General features: G+C 54.0%; 1 protein-coding gene across 2 annotated transcripts; it reads left to right on the top strand.

The window, feature by feature from the left end:
* The first annotated feature begins 352 nt into the window (after positions 1-352).
* On the top strand, positions 353-27,755 carry WHRN (whirlin). Of its 2 annotated transcripts, XM_085239147.1 has the most exons (13): positions 353-1,048; positions 9,635-9,850; positions 13,386-13,511; positions 17,924-18,126; positions 18,470-18,506; positions 19,308-19,520; positions 19,616-19,828; positions 21,006-21,038; positions 23,967-24,038; positions 24,368-24,950; positions 26,263-26,441; positions 26,673-26,795; positions 27,219-27,755. In XM_085239147.1, the coding sequence occupies exons 1-13, from the start codon at positions 470-472 to the stop codon at positions 27,399-27,401; spliced, it is 2,760 nt and encodes a 919-aa protein (XP_085095273.1). In that variant the 5' UTR covers positions 353-469; the 3' UTR covers positions 27,402-27,755. The 2 variants fall into 2 exon arrangements, with proteins under 2 accessions (XP_085095273.1, XP_085095274.1); XM_085239148.1 differs by lacking the exon at positions 21,006-21,038.
* The last annotated feature ends 186 nt before the right edge of the window (positions 27,756-27,941 follow it).

Genomic DNA, 27,941 nt, shown 5'->3' with positions numbered 1-27,941 from the left:
ATTCCAGCGCTACCCACATCTGGGTAACATCCTCCTGCCCAGAGCAATGGAAAAACCTCCAGGCGGGTCAGGTAACGGGGGCAGCAGGCTGAGCTGAGCCTGTAACTGATCCCACAGCACTGGGAGGGGTGGAGGTGCTGGGGGAGGCATCTGGTGCTGCTGAGGAACGGTTCTACTCCATTCACCCCACAGCGAGGGAAGTCCATCCATACAACGAGCTGCTCACCGGTCTCAGCCTAAGAGCGGTCACCTCGCGGGCCGGGGGGCGGTAATTAGGGCCGCGTTAATTGCCGCGGGGCGGGGCTTGAGGGGCGGGGGGGGGGGGGGCGCGGCCCCGCTCTGTATAACCGTCTCCCAGCAACAGCGGACGCGTCACTTCCTGGGGGAGCGGGCGGGCAGGTGCGGTGCGGTGCGGTGCGGTGCGGTGCGGTGCGGTGCGGTGCGGTGCGGTGCGGTGCGGTGCGCGGAGATGAGCGCGGAGCCGGACGGAGTCTCGCTGCGTTCCTCCTCGTCCTCGTCGGGCTCGCTGGGCTCGGCGGCGGGGCCGGCGCTGCGGCCGCTGTCGGCTAACGTGCGGCGGCTGCACCAGGCGCTGACGGCGCTGCTGAGCGAGGCGGAACGGGAGCGCTTCATCCTCTGCCTCAACGCTTACCACGGCCGCCGCAACGTCTGCGATCTGGTGCGCTCCCTCCGCGCTCTCCTCGACGGGCCCCGACGGCGGCAGCTGCTGCCTCTGCTGCGCCTGGTGCTGCCGCGTTCCGACCAGCTGCTCTTCGACCAATACACGGCCGAAGGGCCGTACCTGCCGCCCCCCGGCCGCCCCCCGCCTCCCCCGGGGGAGCTGCGCCAGGTGACGCTGCGCCGGAGCAAAGCCCACGAGGGTTTGGGCTTCAGCATCCGCGGCGGAGCCGAGCACGGAGTCGGGATCTACGTGTCCCTGGTGGAGCCCGGCTCCTTGGCCGAACGGGAGGGGCTGCGCGTCGGGGATCAGATCCTGGGGGTGAACGGCAAGCCGCTGGACAGAGTGACCCACGCCGAGGCCGTCAAGGTAACGCGGGCTTCGTGCTCGACGGGTGTGCGCGTCCCGGAGCTGCCCTTTCCCCCTCGGCCCCGTGTGGCCGTTCGGTTACGGCTCGGGCTCGTCCCGAGGTTCGGGGCGCGGTGCGAAGCCGCTCCGGGGTCCTCGGGGCTGAGCGGCGCTGCTGCCTTCTCCCGATGTCTCTGTGTGATGTGGCAGCGCCGACTGTGCTGCTTTCTTCAGTCTGAGAAGCGTTTGAAAGTTGGAAATTTGCAGGAGCCGCACTTAACAGTGCGCACTGAGCCGCTGAACCGTGCTGCCTGCGCTCAAAGGAAGAGAAAGCGAGGCACAGAGTGCCCAGAGCAGAGCAGGGAGAACGGATAGAAGCTCTAATCAAAGGCATAGGGCTGCTGATAGCTGTGTGTTTGGACCAGGTTCTAACTGTGGGTGATAAATAAGCAGATGGAACATCAACATTGCTGGAAAAAGAAAAAAAGAAAAAAGAAGAAAAAAAAAAGGGACAATATATGACAGGAAAGAGAGTAAAAACAAAAAGGTGCTCGGTATCCTGAGGCTGTGTCCGTGTGTGAATGACCCTAAGCCATTCCCTACCTGCGTAGCCACGATCGTGTGGCTGCTGGGCTCAGCAAACCTACGGAGCTGGGGAATCAGCCTTCAGGGCTGCAGCTTGCAGGCAGTGCACGGAGGGTCGGTGTGTGGGGCAGTGAGACCCTTTTGTAGCTGTTTGTGCTTTAACTCTTCCATAAGAAGCCAAAGCATTTCTGTGCACAGCCCTCTCTGGGCGGTGTGTTTCTCCAGCATTGAAGTTGTGTGGCTGTGAGCTCCCTGCTCTATCCTTAAATCTGTGCTCCATACAGGGGCACATCTGCTGCCTGGCAGCAATGCTGGCCGTCCTGAGACCCGAGGGAAAGTCTGTAGGAATTCTTTCTTTCGCTGCTGTTTTGTTCTAATAACAGAAAGACAAAGACAACGTTTCTGGAAGTTAGCCTTGCAATTCTGTGCTCTTAAAACTGTGAGAAAAGCCCCACGCATTTCGTCTGCAGCGATGGGGAGCCAGGTGTCAGGAGTTCTCATGTCTGCTGAATGATTTCATCTCTAATTCAGCCCACTGCACCGGGTAATTCACATAATAACTCTCAGTTTGTTCTCTAATACAACGTACGTGATGCCTTTTAGACTCTATTAATATTGTGTGAAGCTAAGTGCTTCCTGCACAGAAATAATTCCCGTAGGATGCAGTTTGATAAGGGCTTGCTCTGTGACGAGAGCTATATTTTACCACTGCTATTTTAATAGGTAAGCTTAAAAACTGTCTGTTTGGGAGCTGAACTTCTTTCAGCTGTTGTGTCAGTCCTGGGGCTGCGCTGGAGCTCCTGCATCAACTCCCATCCAGGTGCTGTGACCATGGGGAGCTGCAGGGTGACCCTGAGACCTCAGCTCATGGTCAGTGTCACAGTTCTGCAAGCACTTCTGCTCCATCAGAGCAGCCACTTTGTGGCTTGGTGGGGAACCACAGATTTGGGCTTTTGATAGAAACCCCAGCTGCACAGTGCTCTCCCGAGTGCTGCCTGCCTGTTTCTCTGCGCCGTGATGCTGTGGCTCTCTGAAAAGGAGCACATTTTAGTGCTGTGTTTCCATCTCAGCTGTCCTGCAGCTCGAAGCTGCCCGTCTGTGGCAGCCTTGCTGTGCAGAACATCACAGTGCTGAGAGGGAGGCTGTCAGAGCTCATTGCTTGGGGTGTGAGGGGATGGCAGTGCTCAGGAGCTCCTCTGTGCCCAACGTGCTGCAGGGATGCTCAGCTGTGAGCACACACAGTGTGATGGTGTAGGTATTTTAGTGAAAATTAGATTAACTTACAATTAATTTTTTTAGTGACAGGATTAGCTGAGCACTCCAAAACAATTCACTTAATGATTGCCTTCTTAACCTTTATGTGAGCAGTGGAGTTTTACGGCTTGGCTGCTCAGTGCTTTCTCTTTCATCCAACTCAAAATTAAATGACTCCATTACAATTACAGCTCCATCATCCTGGAGCTCAGGACTGCACTTCAGACAAAGATCACTGTCGCTTGAATTATGGCTTAAGAGACAGAGCTTGTGTTGTCTGTTGTATTTCTAGCAGGCAGCTGGCTTTCATCAGCCTCGCTACAGTTTGTGCTTGATTGTAACAGAAGTGCTGAAAGTTTGTGTTAATAAGCTCTAATATTGTGTCCAGAGCAGCTGAGGTGCTTGCAGATGATGCAGAGACGTAGCAGAGATGTGCAGCTCTGAGCAGAGAACAATTCCACCTTCCAGGCGGCTTACAGAAAAGCAAATTGTGTTTTCAGTGCTTCTTCTGATGGCTAATGAATAGATGATGGCTATGGGACTTGTTTGCTGTGGTCGGTGATCCCACACCGTGCTGCATGATCAGTTGGCAGGCATGGACGCAGCCTGGTTCTGTGAGGTTTTAAAACCTCTGAGCACTGGGAACTGAGTCCTGGGTGGAGAATGGGGAGCAAAGGCAGTGCATCAAGCCTTGGTTCTGTAAGAGTATCAGCCTTGTTGCTTTCAACAAGGAAAAAGGGGGAGGGAAGGAGCTCACCCTGGGACTTGGAGGCATCTGCATTTCAAATCGTTGCAATGCTCCATACAGGGAAAGGCTCCTGGTGGGGTCACGGTGGCACTGGTGGTGCCTTGGGGGCCGGATGTTGGGCTGCAGGTGATGAGGTGCTGCTCCATCGTGGCAGCATGCTAATTGAGCCTATCAAATTAATGCTGTGTGTGAGGTGGCTCGGGGTGAGCGTGTGCATATGGGGCATCCCTGATCCTGTTGCAGTGGGGCTTTGGCTGCTGGACTGCTGCATTCCCTTGTTGGTGGGCTTCCCTTCATTCCACCAGCCCTAATGAAATGAAGGATTACACCGATGCAGAAGAATTAGGTGGAGGTCCTTAATCTCCCCACTCATAGTATGAAGATGCTGGCACTTGGCTTTGGCATTGGCTCCTTCAGTGGGGCCGGTGTTGCTGAGGGCATCTGTGGTTCTCAGAGTACAATTGATGTGATTTGCTGTGCTCCTTGTAAATAAATAGTTCTGTCTTGGAAAGATAACCCGAAGGACAAAGCCTGTCCCTCTTCTAGAAGAAAACAAAAGCACTGTTGTGCCGCACAGCCGGCGAATGGAAGTATCTCTTACTCTGTTCCTCTGTCCTCGGGGAAGATGATGGATTTCCTTGACACTTCCCTCAATGCTGTGTCTCCTCGGAGAATGATTGGGCTCTAAATCCCTTCTCCTGAGCTGACAGCGTGTCTGCTGAGCGACGTGGCTGCAGCGAGTGCTGCTGTCACCGCTGCCTGCAGCACCTCTGCTCCTGCCCAGTGCCTGGGTGCTGTGCTCAGGAGCTTTGTGCCGGCACTGCTGCTCACCTCATTTACCCACATGGATTCTTTCAGAGTTTGTTTTTCACCAGGTTACTGACCGTCTCTAGGCAGTGGGGGGGTTTGTGGATGCTGTTTGCGTTATTTCTCGCTTTTCGGTGTGCAAGAAAGAGCAGGAAGGAGTTAGCTTTTATCTGGGTTGTTGTTCTGAAAGCACGGAGAGGCGATGCGGAGCTCCTGCTGCTGTTAAGGCTGCCTGGGGCTGTGCGAGGGATGCGCGGGGCAGTGCTCGGCTCTGCGGGTGGGAGCTGGGGGGGTGACGGTGGGGTGTCCTTGGAACTGAGATCTCCTCTGCCCTTCCCACGTGACAGGGACACGGTTTCCCGATGCCCCGAGGCTAACTGCCTGCAGTCACAATTACGCATCCATTTACATCGATTTGCATAAGCACCTCTTGTTGAAAACCAAACTGCTGTCGCCTTTGCCTTGCGAGAGGGAGAGAGGTTGGGCTGATCCTCCCGCAGGTCCCGTCTGCTCTGCCGAGGAGTCCGCCTCACCTCTCCATCCTTCTGTGCCGACCTCTCATCCCGCACTCCACCGTGGGTGCCTCTGCTCCCCTCCTTCTGCCCGTACACCGCTTCTCTTCCTCTCTGCCTGCAGAGGAGCCGGGTACCCAACGCTCCTCCACGTCCCCGTGCGAAGTCCCAGCCCTGCCCCTGCAGCCCCCACCCCTATAAGCGCACACAGGGGCCGCTCCATCCCCGCTGGCACTCGGATGGGAGCCAGCTGAGGCGAGCAAAACCGGGCTTAGAGGCTGGGGTGCATCCCAGCATAGCTCAGGAGACAGCATTCAGACAAACTTCTGCGAATCGCTCCTGGGTGGTGCTGGAGCTCGCACAGCTCCCTCTGCCTCCCTCCTGTGGCATCTTTGCGTTCCTCTCCCCTTAACACTTTGCTCGCTTTTGCTTTTTGGGTGGTTTTTACCTTACTTTTTCTTGGAATTGGTGCAGCACTGGGTGTTGCTTTGATGGATAACCCCCATACTGACCCTCACAGCTCACGGATGGAGCGAGTGCTTGGATGCCCGCTACCCGAGCAGCCCCTAGTCTGTTATTTTTGGAAGCAAGCATCTTCTGCAGTGAGGGGGAGGATGGCTCTGAGTTAATGCTGCTTGTTTCAAACTGCGATCTACCCTCTAAGAGGATGAATTGGAATAGATTGCTCATTTCATTAGCAGCGGAGGTAAGCGAGTGGGCTGCGTCCGTACGAGACGCGTGTTATAGTCAGGCTGTCAGAGGAGTGCTAGTGATTAATTGCCATTCAGTTCTAACATCTGTATTCCTACCAGGGGATTTCTGAAGGCCTGGAGATGCTTTTTGCACAGCCTTCAGCCTTCCAGCTCCTCCAGAGTGGGAAGAACATGAGAAGAAGGGGAAAGTCCTCAATAGCGTGAGAGCAGCGTTGCGGTGCTGCTGTTACAGCCTTCACACCGTGGTCTTCCTCATATGAGTTATAGCTGAGGCAAAGCCAAATCACTCTGAGCTTGGAGCAGAGTGCAGCAATGTGCTGCAGGGCCCTGGGGAAGTGAGGTCTGCGCTGATGCCGCAGAGGGATTAAGGAGGTGGAATTATTTTATTTAATGGTCCACTGCAAATGGGTTCGGTTCAGTGTGCCCATCAAACAATGTGCTTTGTCAAGAGCTTGCAGGCTGGATAGTGCTGCTAAGGGAGCATCTCTGCAGTGGTTGGGCTTCAGGATGTGCGTGTGCCTGAGGAAGAAGCTCTCCCTGTATTCATCCCACCCACAGCCCTTCTTTTCCATCAGCCCCACAGGGCAGAAGCCCGATGGTTTGCAGAGGAGGGTACAAAGATGAAGACCTGCACTGAGGGTTGGTGCAACTGGCCAAACCCGTGCTCAGGTGGGCTTTAGGACTGTGTGCAAGTACATTCCAGGAGGCCCGGGGGGAGAAATGAGTGGTTAGGATGGGCAATGGTTCCTGGCTGGTTGTCTGGCATTCATGGAGAGCAGCTGGAAAATGGATGCTGTGCTCTGCCATGGATATATGGTGCCTCAGCACTCCTTTCTCTGCTGAGGGAGCTGCCTGCGTGGTCTATGAGTAAATCAGTGCCTTTGGTCCCAGATTCATTTACACAGTATCTCTACACCCAAAGCACTTTCTGTTATCAGAAGCCTTCAACCTCCACCTCATCTCAGAGTTGTTTTGCTGGGGCAGCCCCACATCCAGCTGGGAGCTGCAGTGCTGGGGATGCCCTGGGGATCCTGCTCAGTGCTGGGGGCAGGGGGGGAGAGTGAAGAAGAGAAGTTTTCCCCATGCAGGAAGATGGAGAGTCGCCCTGCTCACTCACAGCTCATTGATGGGCGCCTCTGTCTCTGGCTGTGCTGTGGGAGCTGCTCCCATCTGGCTCACAGATGCCTCATGTTGCAGCTCTGCTGCCAAGCGCTTCGTCAAGGTCTGGTTTGCTGTGTGGATGTGCAGAGGCTCCGTAGACCTGTGCCAGGTCTCGTTCCTATGCCTGCTGGAGAATGGAATGTGTGCTGTTATCCCTGCTCTCTTGCCTTCCTCCCCACACAGGGGCTGGGCTTTGACTTCTAAAACAGCAGAGATTCCCCAGCTGGTGGGACCTGCAGCCAATGTATTTACTTGTATTTAGCCCACAAGCTGAGACTTAACTTAAAAGTGCAAATAAAGAATCTTCTCAAGCTGGTGGAAGCTCATGAGTCAAAAATCTGTTCTTGTAAATAAATTCAGCTGCAAATGTGCTGACCTACATCGACAGAGGCTTAAGTACCTTGAGAAGGTATGTGTCTGAAGGCTGGGGCTGGACAAGGACTGAGGACATCCCCTCTCTTCCTTTGGAAGGGGCCAGAGGCTGGGGCTACTGGCAGTTACATTATTTAGCCCTGAACATCCAGCCCAGGCAATGGGACGTTCTACAGATGTGTTTGCTGGGAAGAGGCTGATTAATTTGCTGTCTCCAGTAATTAACTTCTCTGTGTAATGCTGCAACTTGGAGAAAGTCTGCAGCGAGTTGGTAGTGGCAGCCTCATGCCTGTGAAGGTAAGGGCACATGGAGCAGTTTCATCACAACTCAAGCTGAAACCATGCTGGGTTCCCATTGCTTCTCGTGAAAGCAGAACTGGGATTGCAGGACCAATTTTTTTATTTATTTTTCTTTCTTTAAGTCCTTTTTTTTTTTTTTTTTTTTAAATTCTTCTTTCAACTGGAATAGGATTGCAAGGGGAGGACTTTGCCTCGTCAGCATGGTCCAGTCTGGCCTGGGGAGCAGCACTGAGAGTGCTGTGATGTCTGCCTTACCTCACCCGTATAGCAGCAGTGCCATTTGGCACAGGGTCTCAGTGAAATGGAGGATGAATGTGGCCAGGAATCCTCATGCCACAGTACAAATATCAGTGCTGCCAAGCAGAGATGTTCTGAGCAGCCATCCTTGTGCTCCTGTAGGGTTCCAGGGCCCTGCCAGCTCCTGCTCTTGTGTCTCTTCTTCCACCCAGGCTGCTCTGTCCCAGTGGTGCTCAGCTGTCACCTGCATGCATAAAACATCTCCCTGCTGTAGGAGAGCCCATCTCCTGTGGCCTCATCAGCAGAGCTGCAGGGAGATGTGAAAAGCCCCGTGTAGACCTCTAGCTTCTCGTGCTTGCAAAGTTTGCTGCATCTGTTTCTTGAACATTGCCTCCAAAGGCAATGACTGCCATCTCCATGGGCAACCTGTTCCAGTGCCTGATCTCTGCTTTGGGGAATACATTCTTCCTGATATCCAACCTGAACCGCCTCTGGTGCAACATAAGGCCATCACCTCTCATCCAACCCCCACCTCACCACAACCTCCTTTCAGGGAGCTGTAGAGAGCGCTGAGCTCCCCCCTGAGCTCCCCTTCCCACGCTGACCCATCCCAGCTCCCTCAGCCGCTCCCCATCACACTTGTGCTCCAGACCCTCACAGCTCCAGGCCCATCTCCGCACCGCTCCAGGGCCTCCATGGCTGAGCTCATCGTGGAGCAGCACAGCAACCGTGGCTGGGGAAGCTATGGGAAGTGGAAGTGCTCTGATGGGGCTGCAGGTTTCACAGCCCTCGTTCCAGTTCTCCAGGCACGTGGTGACCTTGGGAGCATGTGATGGACTGGCAGCCAAGCTGCTGTATGTGATGGGGAGGTGGTGAGCTGGATCCTTCAGCTCTGGCAGGGAGAAGCAGGAGTGATGCCAGGCTGGAGCTGGGACCCGGCCAGCCCAGCAGTTCTGATGACATTACATTTTGCCCATGAGCTGCCAGAATTGGTTCTTTGCTGTCACGAGCTTTGCTCGGCAGCTTCTCTGCTCAGTGGGGAGAGGAGACCTTGCAGGGGCAGCTCATCAGAAGGACGCATGTATGGAAAAATACAAAGCAGCTCCTTTCTGAGAGCAGATCCTGAGCGTTGATGTTCTTGAGGCCTCGGAGGGATCAGCACTCACGGCTGTCTCCAGAGAGCTCCCATAATGTTAATGTTATTTTAATAAAAGCAATGTCAGCTCCTCGCAGTGAAAGTTGGGGAGGCAGGGGAGCAGTTGCAAATAGCCTTATCTGCATCTCAAGGCCATCTTGGTGCATGCTGTTCGAAATAGATTTATGTATTTGTTAATGGCTGTGCTCATTAATTGCTGGCTTGTCCTGGGAGGGCAGCTGGTGAGATCATAGGATGGCTTGGGTTGGAAGGGATCTTAAAGATCACCCAGCTCAAACCCCTCTTCTGCAGGCAGGGTTGCCAACCTCTTGATGGCTGAATTTCTGAGAGTGCTGTCAATGTCTGTTGGACATCAGGAGCATTACTAAAGATGGAGCTTGGGACCAGGCTGGGGGGGGACAAAAGTGCTGCTTTCCCAAGCACCGAGCCCATTCAGAGGGGCTCAGTCTGGGATTCAGCCCACGCTGGGGTTCCCTGCAGGCATGTCATGGCTTCATCTGCTGATGGGGAGAGCGTATTTCCTCTGTCATCGACAGCAGCATGGCTTGGGCACTGTGGTAGTTCAAGAGAATATAAAAATCCGAGCTGTTTCACTGGCTTTTTCTGTCGCTCATTACATTCTGTAGGTGTGCAGAGTAACTTGACATCTTTCAGCCTCCAAGAAGGACAAAGCCTGTCCTGTCATTCCAGAGCCCCAACGCGGATCGTCCTTCCCCATCCACAGGCATTCAACTCCCTCTTCTCTGTGGCTTCTCCTCCCAGGTTCTGAAAGGCTGTAAGAAGCTGAACCTGTCCGTCCATTCGGTGGGACGCATCCCGGGGGGCTACGTCACCAACCACATCTACACCTGGGTGGACCCGCAGGGCCGCAGCGTGTCCCCGCCGACGGGGCTGCCTCACCATCAGAACAGCTCGCTGCGCAAGGATGGCGAGAAGAGGAGCCACCTCCAGCTCCTGCAGGAGGGAGATGAGAAAAAGGTGAGCAAGGGCAGCACCACGGGTCTGCCTTAGGTTACCTGCTGCCATGCAGGTGCCGACCATCTTCACTGATTTTGTGGGTTTTGCTTCCTTGGGTACTGCGAAGGCTTGGGATGGAGAGGTGGATGCTCTCCAAGGTGGTGGATAGGGAACCTGTTGGTCCTGTGTAAGAAGGAGATGCTATTGCCTCTCTGCTGCTTATTGGATATCCAAGTACTATCATATGAGTGAGCAGCCCGAAGGCATGGAGTTACCCGAGCCTCAGTATTTCCATCTTGCCATCTAGAGATCACCCAGCACTTCAACTGTGTGCCCTCAGCTCTGTCTGGAGAGGCTGTAAGGGATCTGTAAGCTGCAGGCTCCCGTCTCAGCCAGAGAGGGGAAAATCTAATACAGGATGAGGGAGTTTGCTGTTGAAATATTCATGTTGGCCACGAGGGAGAAGGGCCTATTATTTTTTACTTTAAAGAGGAAAGAAAAGCAACTGCTGCTGGCTTGCTAGTGTCCCCCACCCCCTACCACTCAGTGTCACCTTGATGCAGTCCCAGCAGAGCAGATAGGCTCTTTGAAGCTGCAGGCAGGAGGTGTTGCTCTGCACGTCGTTCCTTTGCTGCAAGCTGGGTATCAACACGCAAACCTGCAGCTGTGTGAAGCCCCTTTCCAACGTTGGATGTGAAGGGAGATGTGATGCAGGGCTTGGATGCTTTTGCACAAACTCACTCTTGAGGTGTGAGGGGCACCATCTCCAGGTTGCCCTATGTGAGACATTCAGGCCTGAAGCTGGCTGGAGAGACTGTCCCTGCGCCAGGCTGTGCTGCTCTGGTGCCATTGCTGTGATGCTATTTTATGTGGCAGAGCACTGGGGAGTCTGCCAGCCTGGAATGCCCATGCTTCCTGGTACTCCCAGCTCGTGGCATGCTGCCTTCAGCAGCTCTTTGCCAAGCTGTGAGTAGCTCCCTGCCTGGCTTTCCCCAAATTTGTGCTCATTCTTCCACTCCCTGGCATGACCCATAAATGACCAAAGCACTTCTGTATCCAAAACGTCCTGCTTTGCCAGCTGGCAGTGAAAGGAAACCCCACCATGAACATGATCCGTGATGGAGGGGTTATTTGGTCTGACTGCCTGTGTCATGGGGCACAGCACGTGCTTCAAACACCAATTAGCAGAATCATTTTGTCCTGACTTCACCATACACCCCTGAGAGGTGAATCCACCCCTATAACAGGATAACGGTCAGCCTTTTGCTTTTTTTTAATTATTATTATTATTTGTTTGTATGCATATTGCTGCTGTAAATGGGATTATCCTGTTGACAAATATCATGCAAATAAATGCAACATATCTCTGGTTAATTCAGCGCAGTCAGCTGGAACTGACAGGTACCCCCGAGGGCTGTTTGATTTCTGGATGTCTGCACTTCCTAAGGGAGAGGCTGGGGATTTGTGTGCTTCCCCCCCCCCCACTCCCCCTCTGCAATTTCTAATTGATCTGAATGTCCTGGAACACATAGACCAAAGCTTTCAAGCTGGTGCTGTTTGGGGAAGCGCAGCAGATTGGATTTTAGCCCTGCAGCAGGAGGATGTAAACCAGAAAGTTTGCTAATGCTTTGCCACAGTTCAGTGAATCTGCTGTAGTTAAGGTGATGTTTCCAGTTTTGGCAAGGTGAAATTCAAGGTTGGTGGAGGCATCCCACATTCATCAGGCAATAGAGATGTCCCTGCCTGCCTCCAGCCCCACAGGTTCCCATTGGTGTTTTTGATCTGTCCAGCCTCAAATCCTCTGGATTCTGACAATGGCAGAGACCACTTAGGCTGTGAATTGTCATTGTTGTGCTTCTGGGATTGACAGCTTATTTCATTAAAAGCACTTTGGAAACCATCAGCCGGCAAAAACTCATAGGTGCTGCTGAGCTGGGAGGGAGAAGAAACGCTCTGCAAATGTTGGGCTGATAATTCCCTAAGAAATGCCATTTCATCGACTAAATCCTTGCTCTAATGTGTTGATTGCCAGGGGAACTGCTTATTCCTTTATGTTTTTGGTGCAGGAGAAGAAAGAAAAAAAACATATGCATAGAAGAGAATGTCTCTTTGCCTCCAGGCAGTTTTGTACTCAAAAGTAGCTATATTACAAAAGGAAAAAAAAAAATCCAAAAAGGAGAAATACATCTGTGATATCACTGCACGGCTTGGATGTTATTGAGAGCCTAATGGTGACTACTTGAGCATGAAGGATAATAGAAGCAGGCGAGATGAGGACAGATTTCTTTCTATTAGATGACAATGATGTTTTCCATGTGAAGCAGCGCTGCTCTCCGCACCTCTTGCAGTTTGCTTGCTCTGACCTTGCTGAGCTTTGCAGCCAATCCAGGCTGCTGAGGATGTGTGGCCATTTCCCCATTCCCCTGCAGTTTTCCTGCTGCTCCCAGCCCTGCAGCTGGTGGATTCTGTGCTGGCCCTGCTGGGTGGAAGGTCTTTCAGATCTGGTTGCTTGGGCTCTGTGTGCTGCTTTCCACCTGCTGCTCCTTCAGTCCGGGTTTGGTGTGTGTGTGTGCAAATAAAGTGGTGGCGAGGCACTGGAACAGGTTGCCCAAGGAGGCTGTGGATGCCCCATCCCTGCAGGCATTCAAGGCCAGGCTGGATGTGGCTCTGGGCAGCCTGGGCTGCTGGTTGGCGACCTGCACACAGCAGGGGGTTGGAACTGGATGAGCATCGTGGTCCTTTGCAACCCAGGCCATTCTATGGTTCTGTGATAAAGCAGCTCCTGCAGCACTGCAGCAGTGCTGTGTATCTCTTACTCCATCTGATGCTATCAGGGAGGGGAGATGAGCTCTGCTTCCAAACCCCTTGGGGCAGTGTTGAAAGGAAATGTAAATATTCGGATCCAGCTTAGAGCAGTGCTGGCAAAAGGTGTTTATTGTCCAGGGATGCATAGAAGAGGGGGGAGTGCAGTCAGTACAAAGCTATTTTCACACCGATCTGTGGCTGTGTGTGCTTTGCTGCATTTCTGCTGCGTGGATTGTCATCAAAATTGGGGAATTATTGAAATGCATGGCAAAGGCATGGCAAAGAAATTATAGTAGGAAAGAAACCTTGAATGTTGCTTGGGCAGAGGGGGAAGAAGGAGGATTTTGGACGAGCTGACTGCTTTTCCGCTTTTAAAAAATACAGTCAAACTTTTTGTAATGTAGTTGTTCAGTGAGTGCAACGTGTTAATGCAAATAAAGAGTTAAACTGCCCTTAATTTTACGGGCAAATGCTGTGCTGGGTGTAGGCAGTCTGCTTGGCCCTCTTCTCTGCCCTCCCTAAAGAGACACAGTGCTCAGAGCACTGGGAAGCTGAGCTGCTCCCATCCTGCCTGGATGTGGGTAATTACTGAGTAGATGGACGAGCCCAGGGAGCCATGGCAGAATGACACCTGCTGTCATCCATGGGTGGTGACAGCACAGGGACGTGGCCGTGCTCAGAAGCACAGAGCTGAGATGCTGCTGTGCAGTTCTTGGGTGCCACGTCAGCATCTGTTCCTCCTCCTCTGCAGGTGAACCTGGTCCTGAACGAGGGGAAGTCCCTGGGGCTCATGATCCGAGGAGGGGCAGAGTATTCCTTGGGCATCTACATCACCGGTGTGGACAAGGGCTCTGAAGCTGAGAGCACTGGCTTGAAGGTAAGAGTGAAGCCGAGCAGGATGGGAGGGATGGAGAGCTTCAGCTGTAGCACAGGGCAGTGCTGGCACACAGCTGTCAGTGTGAGGCCACTGCTGCATTTCTGGGGTTGGCAGGTGAAGAAAGTCACCTAGCTGGCAAGAAAGCATTTTTCATTCAAGTTCTTGGTCCTGTGCCTTCTCCCTGCTTTTCACACCCAACCCCATTAGGTTTGGGGCCAGTGTGTGCACGAGGTGCCCCGTGTGCCTGCAGGGCTGTGCAGGGCTGCTCAGTGCGAGGAGGCTGGGCTCACAGCAGTGCAAAACAGGTGCGTGCTGCTTTCATCCTGCAGCGCTGGCATTTGTAAGGATCGTGTCCTACCAAGCAGAAGCAGCACGACCAACCTTGGGGTGATCGATATCAGCAGCCTAACCTGGTGTGAGGTCCACCCTAAAGGATGCTCTGTGCAATCACGTTGTGCACTTTTGCTTTCTGCATTGCAATCCCGTGGGCTCTGAGTGCTGTCTCCTTCCCTGCTCCTTGTGTCTGTGAGTCTGGGTGGACACTGAACTCCCTGGTGTTCTCTCAGTGCACTGAAATGGTGGTAGGCTGTTGAATGTTGAGGGGATAATCCTGATATTTAACAGGGTGGGCATCAGCAGGTTGCATCCAGCTGGGCACTGAGCTCACTGCAGTCCTCTGTGCAGACAGAGGAGAGAGAGGGAGATGTTTGCTGGGGGAATTCAAGTGATCCTGAACTTGTCCTCTCCAGGATCCTGCTCCTCTCGTGGAGGGAAGAACTGGTGGTAAACATGATTGTAGAGAATGCACTGCTGTGTTCTGCTGTGTGGGCTCAGCTGGAGCTGGTGGAGAGGTTCCTGCTGACATCTCAGGCAGTGGGTACTTCTGGGGGTTTTGCTGCTTCCTCCAATGCCAGGGTATACTTTTTTCTCATCGGGATTGTTTTGGCAGTGGGTAATTAGCTACAGCCCTTTTCAGTGTTAGCCCTTTTCAGGGCAGAGGATAAAACCCCATTTAATGAGCTGCCGAAGTTGATGCCTGGTCCCCAGTACTGAGTTTGCAGCACAGAGGCCGGGGAGAAGGAGGATGCCTGCTCCCCAAGCCCTGGTGATGCTCTGTGTGCTGTCACTCATTGACAGTGACCTTGGGAAATGTGCCGCCAGTTCAGCTCTGCAGTCAGCATCAGGTGCCTCGTTGGTACTGCTGACCTCTTGATGTGGCACCTGAATGGGGCAGGGACTTGAGGAAATCTCTGTCTGCCATAGAGCCATGCCTTTATCTTCTCATTTCGGCTGCTTTTGTGCCGTGCTTGGCACAGCCATAACTGGTGTGGGTGCTCTGGGTACGGATGGTTTCTATATATGGTCCTGGCACACCAGCATCCTGTAAGTATCAAGGAGGAGGAAAGATGCTCTGGGGCAAAAGGATGAGCAAAACAAAGCTGTCCAAAGCAAGCCAAGACTCAGCAGCATGGTTTTGCATAAAGCATTTGCTAAATTATTTGCATTATTTGCTGGCAGCCAAAGTGGCACCACGTGGGGAATGCTCTGCAGGTGCCAGCAGGACGTGGGGCTGCAGCACTGCAGCCGCTCCAGAATTAAATATTCACCCCTCGGCCTTCTTCATGTTTATTCATCCCTGAGCCTTCTGACAGTGCATTCTTGAGGCATATTCAGAAATCCGAGGCTGAAGGCCGTGGGTTGGCAGGATGCTTGCTCCCAGCTCTGTCCATCTGATGGACGTGGCAGATGAGCTCGTCCTGCTGCTGTCCGTGCTCTGCTCACCCCAGTTTCTTCTGCATTCGTTGTATTGCAGATTTCAGGTAGCTTTCTTTGAACAAACAACTCAATATTGAGTTTGCAGCACAGAGGCTGGGGTAGGAGGAGGTTGCTGTGATCCATATATACCCATGGACAAGGCAAGGAGAGAAAAAAAAACCAGACTATAAATAAGAAGTGAATGATTTTACACCATCGGTGCCATTCACAAAGCTGCCTCTTGTGTTTTGAGGCCCGCAGACAGATGAAGATAGCACAAAGTGGTGCATGACATAAAGAGGGAATGAGCCATAGGGCAAAAAGTGCAGCGAGGCGATGCAAAGCTGTGTGTGCCAGGTCTGGGCACCAAAGGCAGCACTGCGTGCTGTTCTCAGCCAGCAGCAGGTTGTTGTGCCCTTGTGCTGGGCACTTCACTGACAGGGATGGAAAGCAGAGACTTCTTGTCTCCTTGCTTCCCAGCTCCTTCTGCCTTGTTTTTGAGAAGCTGGAGGGTGAGTGGTGCGTTAAATCCATCTAACTGCCTTGAACCAAAAAACCATGAAAGTTTAATCCCTGATATAGGAAACTATTAAAGATTCATAATTGCAATAAAACGACCTAATTGAATTGGGGTTCTGGCGGTCCCTCTCATTGCCTTGCCCAGCGTGTTAAGGAGCTGTGGGAGATGTTTTTCCAGCCTCACCACACACTCACTGGGCAAACAAGAGCCCCTGACTTCTCATTATTGCCAGCACTGCTTTAGAGAGCTCCATCAAATCCAGACACGTTATCTCTTCTCTAAATTTAACAGGCCTAATCTTTTTCATCTGTCCTCTCACCTTCATTGCCACAAGGCGTTTTTTCTCTTCTCTGGAACTTTCTGTTTTCTTCCCTTTCTGCTGGGCAGGCAGGCTGTACTCAGGGAATGCACTGACAGCAAGGTCACGCCTTTGGGTATCACCATTACACTCATTTTAGAGCTGTTCTCGAGACGTTTCTTGACACGGTTTCCTATCATGCACCTTTTGCTGCAGGTTTACTCGGTCCTTCTCAAATCACAGCTGCATGCTGAGCCACAGATCTCCTTCAGCTGTGTCTGCTCGGGTTGTTTCAGAAGCTTCCTCACATCTTGGCCAGTTGCACGGTCCTGCCTGGTTCTTCAGAGCATCTTTACCAGCTCCTTCCTGTCTGAACTTCCCCAAATAGTTGAGTGATGCTGGTAGATCTTGATTCTATTGATCTTGCTTTCACATTGCTACTACAGGCCTAGAATCATAGAATGGCTTCGGTTGGAAGGGACCTTAAATATGATCTTGTTTTGACATCCTGCTGTGTGCTGGGTGCTCCCCAGCAGCTCAGGCTGCCCATGGCCCCATCCAGCCTTGGGCACCTCCAGGGATGGGGCACCCACAAAAAAAAAAGCATCCTAGGATCTTCCTCCCCTCTTCTTCCCACCTCTGGGCTATTCAGTAATCCTCAGGTCTTCAGCTCCTTCTGTATCTCATTATAATTTCTCAGGGAGACCCTGTGCCATCCACTAGCTCTGCATCTGTTTTTGCAAGAAGCAAAAAGATCTCCACGTTCACCTGCCCAGTGCCCTGCTGCCTTCCTGTGTCCCTGCGTGGATCACAGCTCCCAGGGCTTCTCCAGCAAAGCTCTGGGTAGTGCTGGGGGAAGCTCAGGTGCCAGCAGGGTCCGAGCCCACTGCAGGTGGCACGGCAACTGTGAGTCATGTCCTGCTGGAGCAAATGGATGAGTCTGGAGAATTAATCCCAGCCCTCTGAGGCTTCCTCAGAGCAAACAGCAGAACGAGACAGACTGAGCTGCAGAGTTTATATTGACTCCCTGTGTTATTCCTTCAGCCTCAGAAGCTTTTCCCCCCTCCCTCTTTTCTCCTTTTCTCCTCCAAGACGGGGTGAGTTATTTAAAGAACTGTCTTGTTCTGCTTGCATTGCGGCATAAAGAAAATAAGATTGCATTTTGACAGAGCTGAGCAGAAGCCTATGGTTAAGCAAAGATATGAAAGAGCTGTTTCAAAGAGGTGGCTTATCAGAAACAGGGTGAATTTTGATATGTGGAGTGAGAAGTGCGTGGAATGCCCTAGAAGCACTTGGGACAAAGGGAAAAATGCCAGATGCGTGCTGTGCTTTGAACACAGCCTGACTATCTGAAAGCCCCGGAGTACAACAAAGACCCTGGCTGCAAAATGAAAGTTCAAGGGAGCAGCTGGGGAGGAAATGGGAGGAGAAGAGGGGTGAACCCCCAGCTGTCCCACGTCCCATAGCGTGCAAAGAAGTGGAGGCTCTGCTGAGGATCTCAAGTGAGCCCTCCATGCTGCACATGGATGTGAGGTTTGGAGCTCAGCAGGAAGAAGTGGGGCTGTGTATTCACTGGGGGTTGTTCCTAACCAAGTGGGGTCTTCAAGTCTTTCGAATGGAGAGGACTTGACAGGTGAGTCTGACTTGGGGTCCTAAATAGCTCCTCCAGGCTTCACAGCCGGGTCCATTAGTGGCTGTTGGCTTGGTCTCCAGCCAGCAGCACTTGGATCCTCTCCCTCATCTCATTATTTCTCCAGTTGCTTTGGTCCTAATTTGGTGGAGCAGTGGGAAAGAAATGCACACGGTGCCTGCCAGGCTCACCCTGTCCTTGCTCCGCAGGTAGGAGACCAGATCCTGGAGGTAAATGGCAGGAGCTTCCTCAGCATCCCCCACGACGAGGCAGTGAAGCTGCTCAAGTCCTCCCATCACCTCATCATGACAGTGAAGGACATTGGGAGGCTGCCCCATGCCCGCACCACTGTGGATGAGACCAGGTGGATTGCGAGCTCCCAGATTGGAGAAACCCTCGTCAGCTCCACGGGGTGAGTGCTTGGTACAACCCCATAGGGGTACAGAGTGCAGAGCTGGCTCAGAGCTCCCATAGGGGCTGTGCAGATGTGTAGGGTGGGTGTAGAACGGCAGCACATCCTCTGCCATGAGATGCTGAGAGGCTCATGCCTCAGCCAGCTGCCTATGGGAGCACCCCCAGTGCTTAGATGTGTGGTCCCCATATCTGGTGCTCATAGACAGCGCCTGTGTGGTGGATCAAGGCTGAACATTGTGGGAGCTTTCCCCCATTAGCTTACAGGCAGCCAGGGTGTAGAACAGGTGATGACCGATGGGCATGCAGTGCTCAGTGCTGACTGATCTTCTCCCTCCTTGCAGAGTGGTGGGCGATCATGCTGCGGAGGCAACAGCCAGGGTAAGAGCTGCTAAAGCCCTTCCTTAAAAAAACACAGCCATCAATCTTTCCCATGGGAGGGAAGCAGCCAGCCAGACCCTGCCCAGCACTGTGCCTGCAGCTCTGCCTCAGCCTGTCCTGTCCAAGCAATCCTTCACAAAGTGTGCTGCTCCTTTTAAAATGGAAATGAAGCAGTGAGGTTTCACAGGTGGCTCACACTGATAATGGCTTCATGCTGTTTGCTTGCAAAACACCTCCCCAGCCTCAGCTCTATTGTCCTGGGGTAGCCCGGGTCTTGTCTGGCCTCATACACCTGTGGTGTGACAGCACTGCCAGGGATGGGAGCAGCATGGACCTCCTCTGTTAGATAGAAATCCCTCCCAGAGGAACAAGCCTTTTGTCTGCAGCCAGATGTCTCTGGCTTTGGCGTTGGTGACTCCTTTTGGAGCTTGTGGAACTGCGTGTTACACAAGATAGGAAGTCCCTTTCTTATGGCATCAGTTCCCCCAGCTCTGCCAGGGAGAAATACAGCCTGCTGTTACAACAGTGGCAGCTCAGTGTCTGTGCCTGTCGAGCAGAGCTGGGAAGCTGTTTATTCAACTGATGCATACTCCTGGCTGAGTTGGGCAGACATGGAGCAGGTGGCTGTGCTGGTGGCTCTTTGGGGTATCCAAAGCATTGCTCTTTCCAGCATCACTTCAGGTGATGTGAGAGCAGCAGACAGCTGGGGCTGGTGGGCATGGGGACCATTCTGGGCACTGCTGTCAGCTGCTGACTTCTCAGCGTCCCAGACCAAAACCAATCTCCTGTCTTCTTCCACAGCCCGTGTTCTATCGGGGCCTGGCTGGCTCGCAGGTGACACTGAGCAGCATGGTGAACCAGACCCGCGTCATGCTGGAGGAGCAGGCGAGGCACCTGCTGAACGAACAGGAACGGGCCACCATGGGCTACTACCTGGACGAGTATAAGGAAGGCCATATCTCTGTGGATGCTCTGGTCATGGCACTCTTTGAGCTGCTCAACACGCACGCGAAGGTGAGCCCCGAGCAGCGGTGATGGGATGGGTTGTCCCATATCGGGAGTGTGGTCAGGCTCTGACATCTCTCTGCTTGTCTGCCTGCCTGGCCCAGTTCTCACTGCTCTCGGAGGTGAGGGGTGTGATCTCCCCACAAGACCTCGATCGCTTCGACAACCTGGTGCTGAAGAGAGAGATTGAGTCCATGAAAGCCCGGCAGCCTGCAGGACCCGGCGTTGGCACTGACTCCTACTCCATGATGTCCTACAGTGACACCATCTCTTCCTCCAGCAGCCACTTCACCTCCACGACCGTCAGCTCAGCCCGGGTGAGCCTCTTCCTGCTGTTCCTTCACCTTTCAGTCCCTGCTCCTGGCAGCCCTACAGCAGGCTCACATCCCTCAAGTGCTATAAAGGCATTTCCCCAGTATGGAAGGGGCTCCTCCAAAGCTTTCCTTATCCCCTTACAGGGTGTGAGGAGCTCACCTTCCCTGGCTGCAGGCTGTATCACAGAACCCTGCTTTTAGAGACAGGAAAAGCAGGCAGTGTCCTGGAGTGATGATTTTTTGCTGGCTTTGAGAGTCCTTTGCCACATCCATTTGCGTTGCAGCAGAGATGTGGGCTAAGCCAGCTGGAGGGAGTGCTGGGAAGTGGTTTGTAGGGTGACATTGCAGCATGTGCTCCATGCCCCCCAAATGTGATACCCCTAGGGGCTGAGCATTGCTTTATCCTCATGGAGGGAGCAAGTCTGCTTCCACCCAGGACATGTGGGCTGCAGCCATGCAGGAACCTCAGCAGCGTTCTGCTGTCACCCCATGCCTGCCCCTATCTTCCAGCTCTTGGTTTTCCATTCTAAGCCTCTGCAGAGGGGCTGGCTGCCTGCTGCCATCCCAGTGATGCCCAGCACTCAGGCCAGCTGCACCCTATCCAAACCCCTGCCCACTCCCCAGCACTGAGCAGCAGCACTCCCACGTCTCGCTGCCAGGCCCTCGTTGCACGCACCATCTAATTAAGTTATCATAATCACCCCGGAGCGTGCTGGCGCACAGACCCGAAATTAATTTCCTCGCCATAAAATGCCTTTCATCATAAATGCATTAGCAGCCTTGGAAATTAAAACCTTCTTGAAAAAGAACGGGTGATGAGGGGCTTTCTGCTTCTTTGGCAGCGAGCAGAGCAGCCCAAGTGTGGGATGGGTGGAACTGTGCTTCAGGGGCCCGTGAAACACAGCCAGTGGGCAGAGGGGCTTTGGGTGGATGGAGGCTTATCTCAGCTAGCAGAAGAGGCACAGAGCTTACAAACTTTGCTCTGCTGCTGCTCTCCCTGGCAGCCTTCACGTTCAGTGTGGATGCAGCTGGATGTGGGTTCCGCAGGGTGGGCAGGCGGGAGGAGGGATGCGTTGTGCTGGGGTTTGCTTTTGTGGCTCGTTTGTTCTGCATCCTCCCTGATGTTCTGTTTTCGCTTTTGTGCTTGTTTTCATCTGCTTTTCCCCTCGCACGTCCCCAGGAGCGGCTCTTGTGGCTAATAGACCTGATGGAGGTAGGGGCTGCCGGCGGGGCGGAGCTCTGAGCGCTGCGGTTGCCATAGCAGATGGGCTGCGAGTGCGTGCGATGTGCATGGGGTGGGAGGAGGGGACGGACCCCTCCAGGGGCCGGCACACATCTCAGCCACGTCAGCGGCTGCCTCGTGTCTCCCAACTCTGCTTCTCCTTCCCGTGGCTTTGCTGAGCTGTAGGTCTTAGTGGTGCAGTGCGGGCAAGGCTCAGCTGTGAACCAAACCCAAGTTGGTGCCAGCATCCTGCTTGCACTATAGCCTCGTGTGCCACTGGCAGCTCGAGGCTGTGCTTTTGCAAAGCCCAACAGCACTGATGTCTGAGAGTTTTCCTTACAGACCTTGTAAGGAAAAGGTCTGTACGAGCATCTGTGCAGGAGGGATCCTTTGGGACACGGGTTAATTTGGTTTCGTGGGCAAAGTTGGTGACACCAGAGCAGGTTCCATCGTGGATTGGTGAGCAAACGTGCCAAAAACAGTCAGTATGGGGCTGATCAGCACGGTGACTTAAAGTGATTTTATCACAGGATTCTTGAAGGCTGCTCGGAGATGAGGCAGAGTGTTGTTTGATTGTGCCACCCGCTGGTTGGTTGTCTGAGTTTCATCACCACCTGTTGTAATTGAGGATTTTGATCTCAAGATGAGACCTACAAAGCAGAGGTTAATTGTAGACTGAAGTAATGTGATGCAGCTTGTCTGATCAGAGCAGCAGAATTTCTCATTTGCTTGCAACCAAAGCAGCCCTTGAGGGACTTTGTCCCTGCCTCCTGCCTCAGCCCTCATCGTTAGGATTAAGGAATTGAGATCTCTGTTGATTTCGTTTTTCTTTCTGCTACCTTCTAACAAATACACTGCCATCCAGAGCCTGACTCCATAGGTGCTGGCTTGCTCCCAGCTCCACGAAGCTGCAGGACTGGGTGCACTGCAGTAACTCAGCTCATTCGCCAGCCTGTCATTGGGCTCCATGTCACCAGCAGTAAGGAGAGGACGGTGGTGTGGAGCTGTTCTTCTATCTGGAAAGTGAAGCACAGGAGTCAGCAGCCTTCTTCACATCTAGCAGATGGTCTGCATGTCCCCAGAGAGAGCAGAATGAGAGCAGAGGAACAAGGGCCCTCCTACACTGGTGGCTCCAGCACCATTTGCCTCTCCAGCCCCAGCTGTCCCATTACAGGGCTGTTCCAGCTCCCTGCTTTGCTCTGACCCCTCCAGGACAGGCACCATCATCCCACATGGATGCTGTGTGCTTCGTGTCACCCCCAGAGCACTCAAAGTCTGAGATGTCTGTGCTCACTGCCTGGGGCTTTTGCACACCCAGGCTCCCAGGCTCCTCCATCTCCATCCTCAAACCCTGCAGAGGTTTGGGAGAGTGGGAGAGGGGAAAAGCTGGGCTGCTGCTCAGGCTGGCACAGTTATTCAAAAGCAAAACCCTGTGGGAGTCAGGCTGTGTAGCTCTGCTACTGGAAAATAAGGGACTCATTTGGAGCAGCGAGGTTAATTAAAGGCTGATCTGTATTCCCCAGGGGGTGGTGGTTTCTCCACCACGTAATCTGCAAATGGAAACTGTTGGAAGCAGGCAAAGGCAGAGCTGGAGAGGGAAGAGTTTAGGGACAGAGATGAAGTTCACCTGAAGCTGCTCGGCCCTGCACTGCCCTCGTGCCAGGCACTCAAACCAGCGTGGTCCTTCTGGGCTTGCCAGAGCAGTTCTTAATCATTTTAATCAATATAAAGTTCAGCTGCTCTTGAAATAGCCCTACCTGTCTCCTCCTCCAGCCTCAGACACGTGGTACCACAGCAGAGCTTGGATTTGCACAGCACCAGGTCTGGCCCAAGCCTGATGGTTCTATTGCTGCTGCCAGATCTGCCTTCAGCCCTGGCTTAGCACAGTAACCCAACGGGTAGGGGATTCTTCTCTTTCAAAAGCCACCTACCACTGCATCGGATTGAATCGGTGACGACATCTGCCCTCATCAGAGGAAGGAGCAGACTTGCAGGCTGACCTCCCTGTTGTTCTTGGAACAAGTCACTGCTCTGAGCTCTCAGTCTCCGGGGTTCCTTCTGAAGCCACGGAGATAAAAGCACTTTGCATCAGTGTTTTTACTGCTCCTCTAATGCTTTTAATTGTCTCCCGCATCTATTTTGGGACACTGACATCTTACAGGCACAGCAGTAGCCTCCAGCAGATGGGCAAAACGCAGATGCACCAGCTTTGCAGCTAATCAGTTGTTTGTCCTGCAATAAATAGCGTGCAGTTGAACACAAACTGTACCCTGCCCGTTCCAGCACAGATGAGCAAACAGCTTTGTGTGATGGGAAGGCAGTCAGCCCTCAGTGAACGGCAGCGGTCTCAGGACCAGGAGCTGCTGCGGGAGCTACTGGGGAACTGCAGCACGCTGGATTTTTTCTGACTTTCTCTGGCCAGGACATGTCCTGAGCTGTGTTCTGACCTTTTCTAATGACATTTCGACTCTTCAGCAGCGGCAGCGGCTTCTATTTGCATTAAGACTGACCGCTCTCCTTTGCTGAGGGAAATTCTGTCTTTTTCATTGCTTGCCTTCCAGGGAAGATCCAGGTACTGAACCTGACACCCTCAGAGCTCATTCCTCCCCTCTCTCCAAACTAAACACAGGTTTGGGTTCAGAGGAGCCCACTGCCGTGCTGCAGAGGATGGTTCCCTGCAGGCCAGGCTCACAGCACACTTTGGGCACTTTATTAGCTTGGGAGAGGAGCTGTTTCTCAACTGAGTTGTTTGTTCGTATGGTGTGTGATTCTCCAGGAAATAAATACCTCTGAGTGAGAGATGCTTGCAGGGGGTTTAGGCAATACCCTTCATTGCTCTGCGTGTTCCCTACTGTGCTGGCATTTCAGTGATCTCTTGTTGCTGCCATGACCAGGTTTTCTCTGCGTTTGCCTTGCCAGAACACATCAGAATTGGAGGGAGGTGAAGACTGCCAGCAGAGCAGCATCAACACCCTGCCAGACATCTCTCTGGTAAGACAGCACACCTTTGGTTATTGATGATACTGAGTGTTACCTCAGGTTCTGTAGCAATTTGCTCTGTCACCGACCCCTGGTGCCACTGCAGTTGCTGAAGTAAAGCAACCAAACTGCTTTGGAAGAAGGATTCAGGGTGTCTGAGTAAAAGTAGCATCTGTGCTTACAGGAACCAGGCAAAAGTGGGATGGTTTGTCCTCTAATTGTCCTCATTTGTGAGTCATGTTGCCAATACTGCCCGAAAGATATTTCTGTGTGAATCAGCTGCTTTAGTGGGTGGCTTTAGTGCCATGGGTGAGTGACTGGCTCTGTCCTTGCTTTGGCAGGATGACCTCTCGTCCTTCCCAGAAGAACCCCCCAATTTCAAGCCTCCCCCTCCTCCCACAGCCCCCCAGATGCTGGACCCCTCCGCTGCCCAGCACAGGAACCCGGGGAAGGACAAACCCAAGCGCCCTTCCTCCGAGTCCTCCCAGTCAGGCCTCTTCTTTGTGGCCCCCCGAAACCCCACACCCCCTCCGAGCCACTCTGAGAAGGACACCATCAGTGTGGCCTCCACTGCCACCACCTCCACCGAGGAATCCTCCTCCAGCGCCATCTACGCCACCATTTCCCCAGCCCCGCGTGGCTCCCGACGGCAAATGGACCCCCAGCTCTCCCTGCTCAGCCATCCCCCCATCGGCCCCTTCCCCAGAGTGCAGTCCCCCACCAGGCTGACCAGCCCTCCTACAGATGGCCCTGCAGCTGCCGGCTGCCAAAGCCCTGCATCCCCATCCCCACCTCCACCCCCAGCCCACCCCGCTCCCCCTCCTCCTAGCCCGCAGGCCAACCAGCACTTCATCATGGTGGAGGTGCACCAACCCAACAGCGAGCCCGATGTCAACGAAGTGAGGCCCTTGCCCCAGGCTCGAGGTGGGTGTGCTGCCAGGGTAAAGGCAAAATTGGAGGGTCCCCGTTGCTTTGTTTATTGGGGTGCTGGTTGTGAGTCCACTTTGGCTTTAGCTGGGGGGCTCATCTGTCACGCACAGTCCCAGTGCTGGGCTGTGGGATGGGAGCAACATCCTGTGGTCTGACCAGCAGCCTGTTGGAGAGAGATGGATGTGAAAGCTGGACTGTTTGGTGGTGAAGAACTGGTTGGATGGTCATAGCCAGAGGGCTGTGGTCAATGGCTCTGTGTCCAAGTGGAGGCTGGTCAGGAGTTGTATTCCCCACGGGTCCATCTTGGGACTGGTGCCCTTGAACATCTTTATCAAAGCCCTTGACAATGGTATCAAGTTGTACCCTCAGCAAGTTTGCTGTGTGGTGCATCTGACTCCATAGAAGGAAGGGATGCTACGCAGAGGGACCTGGACAGGCTTGCCCACGTGAACCTAATGAGGTCCTACAAGGCCAAGTGCAAGGTGCTGTATTTAGGCTGGGGCAATCCCAGACGTGAGTACAGACTGGGAGAATAAGTCCTTGAGAGCAGCCTCGTAGAGAAGAACCTGAGGGCCCTGATGGATAGAAAGCTGGACATTAGGCAGCAATGTGTGCTTGCAGCCCGGAGCCAGCTGCATCCTGGCCTGCATCAGTAGCGGGCTGGCAGATTGTCCCCCTGCCCTCCTCAGCACGGAGAGACTGGGGCTGTGGGAGTGGGTCCAGAAGAGGGCCGTGAGGATGCTCAGAGTGGCACTGCCGCCCTCCCGTGGCACCGCTCTCCCATTGCAATTAGTTCATTAATCACGGTAATGAGAGGAACGAGCGCCTGCCTCGGGCAGCGTCCTGCTCGAGGGGCATCAGCGGTGGGACCCAGCGCTTCCAAAGGGACATTCCCAGGGCTTGAGACCTTCCTGCAATGGTTCCCGATGCCCATTTCCAGGCTCCTTCTGCACCCACATCCTGCATCCTCCAAGGGGATGAAGCCCCAGTCTGGCAGCTCATGCTTCAGGAGCAGGAGGGGAAGGCTCTGGGTTGGCTCGCAGTAATTCCAGCAGGATCCTCGAGCTCACCGTCCTCTCCCAACCACCCCAATTCATGACCCAAACTGAATCCCAAACCCAAACTTGGGGGCACTTGGTGCTCCCAATGCACAACTCTGCTCTTTGGGATGGGTTCACTTGGGAACCTCGCTCTAAAATGAGGTCCAAGCACTGGGGACCTGCCCAGCCCTGGGGGCAGAGGAGATGTCCTGGCACAACCAGTCCCATCATCCGACCCCCCTCTAACAGCCCACATCTCTCCGCAGCCTCCACGCTCTCCCAGCTGTCAGACAGCGGGCAGACCCTCAGCGAGGACAGCGGGGTGGACATCGGCGAGGTGGAGGTCAGCGGCAAGGATAAGAGCAGGCAGCCGGTCCCTGGGAAAAGCAGAAGCCTCAAGGAGGGCACAAGGAGTGAGGGGACAGCAGAAGGAGCCTCCAAACCGGTGAGGATGGGTCCTGGGGGCGCTGGGGTCAGAGATGAAGGGAGAGAACATCATTGGTAGGACAAAGGGGAATGGTTTTAAACTGAAAGAGGGGAGACTGAGATTTAGGAAGAAATTCTTCACAGGGAGGGTGGTGAGGCGCTGGCACAGTGTCTTGCTTTCTGCATTTGTGTGCTGTGGGATCGCAATGGGTGGCCAGAGCCCCTCAGCATCACTGCCCTGTGCCCACAGCCAGGGCTCCTGGAACCCACCTCGTGTCTGATCCGGGTGTCCAAGAGCGCGCCGACTTTGGGAATCGCCATCGAGGGCGGAGCGAACACACGGCAGCCACTGCCCCGCATCGTCACCATACAGGTAGGGGGAGCTGGGGATGGGGAGAGCTCAGCACACGTCCCAGCCCTGTGCTCCCTGTTAGCTTGGGAAAGCCCCACAGTCACCTGCTGTCAGCCCTGCCCAGAGGGGATTTTCGGGATGCCCCCAGAGGTACCATTCTGTTAGGGGGGACTTGAGGAGTGGAGGGTTGTTCACGTGCTGTGGCTGATCCCATAACATAAGGCGTGTCCCGGGAATGGAGGGCTCACTGCAGACGTGCAGGGGATGTGGGCAGCCCCAAGGACCTGCCAAGTGTGGGGGCTGGGGAAGGGAGAAAGGTGGATGAGGGCTGGGGAGCAGTGCCCACAGCTCTACCCTCGGGAGCTGCCTGCTCTGCTCTTTGCTTGGAGCAAACCTCAAGTTACAGCAGCAGAAGGGCAGAGCTGAGCCCGTCCCTCCTTACAGCGTGGGGGTTCAGCACACAACTGCGGGCAGCTGAAGGTGGGCCACGTCATCCTGGAGGTGAACGGCACGGGGCTGCGGGGCAAGGAGCACCGCGAGGCTGCCCGCATCATCGCCGAGGCCTTCAAGCTGAAGGAGAAGGACTACATCGATTTCCTGGTTACAGAATTCAACGTTGCCCTTTAGGAGCCACGTGGGACCGGGGACACCCGGATGGGAATGGGAGGCGACGTGGGGGCACCGGTGCCCCCCCCACTGCCGCACCGCAATGCACACGCAGAATCCCACACCGTCCCCAGATGTCCCCCACGGGGCTAAGAACGGACAGACTCACACCCACTTTGGGGCAGGGGTGCCCTATGCCCGGGGGGGGGGGGGAACTATCCCCGTGTCCCCGCGGTCATTCTGGTGTGAGGCGAGGGGGAGGAGGTGGAAGGGTGAGCACGCAGAGAGCAGCCGGACGCCTTGTGACTTGCTGCCGCTGTCATTGTATTTATACACAGAGCTTGGCTTTAGTTTTTCAATAAATGGGCGGTTATAGGGCGGTTTTAGGATGCCTATGGGGCGCGGCGCGGCTCGGTGGCCGCCAGGGGGTGCCGGCGCTGCATAAATTATGATGACGAGCAACACTTTCCGCGCTCCCATTGGTCGTCTCGCCCAGGCTATGCAAATGAAAGCAAAGAGCGGTCTTTATGCTAACGAGCTCTGACGGCGCGCTGCGATTGG

This window comes from Meleagris gallopavo, chromosome 19 (genome assembly GCF_905368555.1).
Source record: "Meleagris gallopavo chromosome 19, MGAL_WU_HG_1.1, whole genome shotgun sequence".
Lineage (NCBI taxonomy): Eukaryota > Metazoa > Chordata > Aves > Galliformes > Phasianidae > Meleagris > Meleagris gallopavo.
This window is presented reverse-complemented; position numbering and strand designations above follow the sequence as displayed.

Bases quoted from the DNA above. Each gene is read 5' to 3' on its own strand.
- WHRN (XM_085239147.1), top strand. From the start codon at position 470: ATGAGCGCGGAGCCGGACGGAGTCTCGCTGCGTTCCTCCTCGTCCTCG. The intron at 9,851-13,385 runs GTGAGCAAGGGC...CCTCCTCTGCAG, and splicing joins AGGAGGGAGATGAGAAAAAG to GTGAACCTGGTCCTGAACGA. The intron at 18,127-18,469 runs GTGAGTGCTTGG...CCCTCCTTGCAG, and splicing joins ACCCTCGTCAGCTCCACGGG to AGTGGTGGGCGATCATGCTG.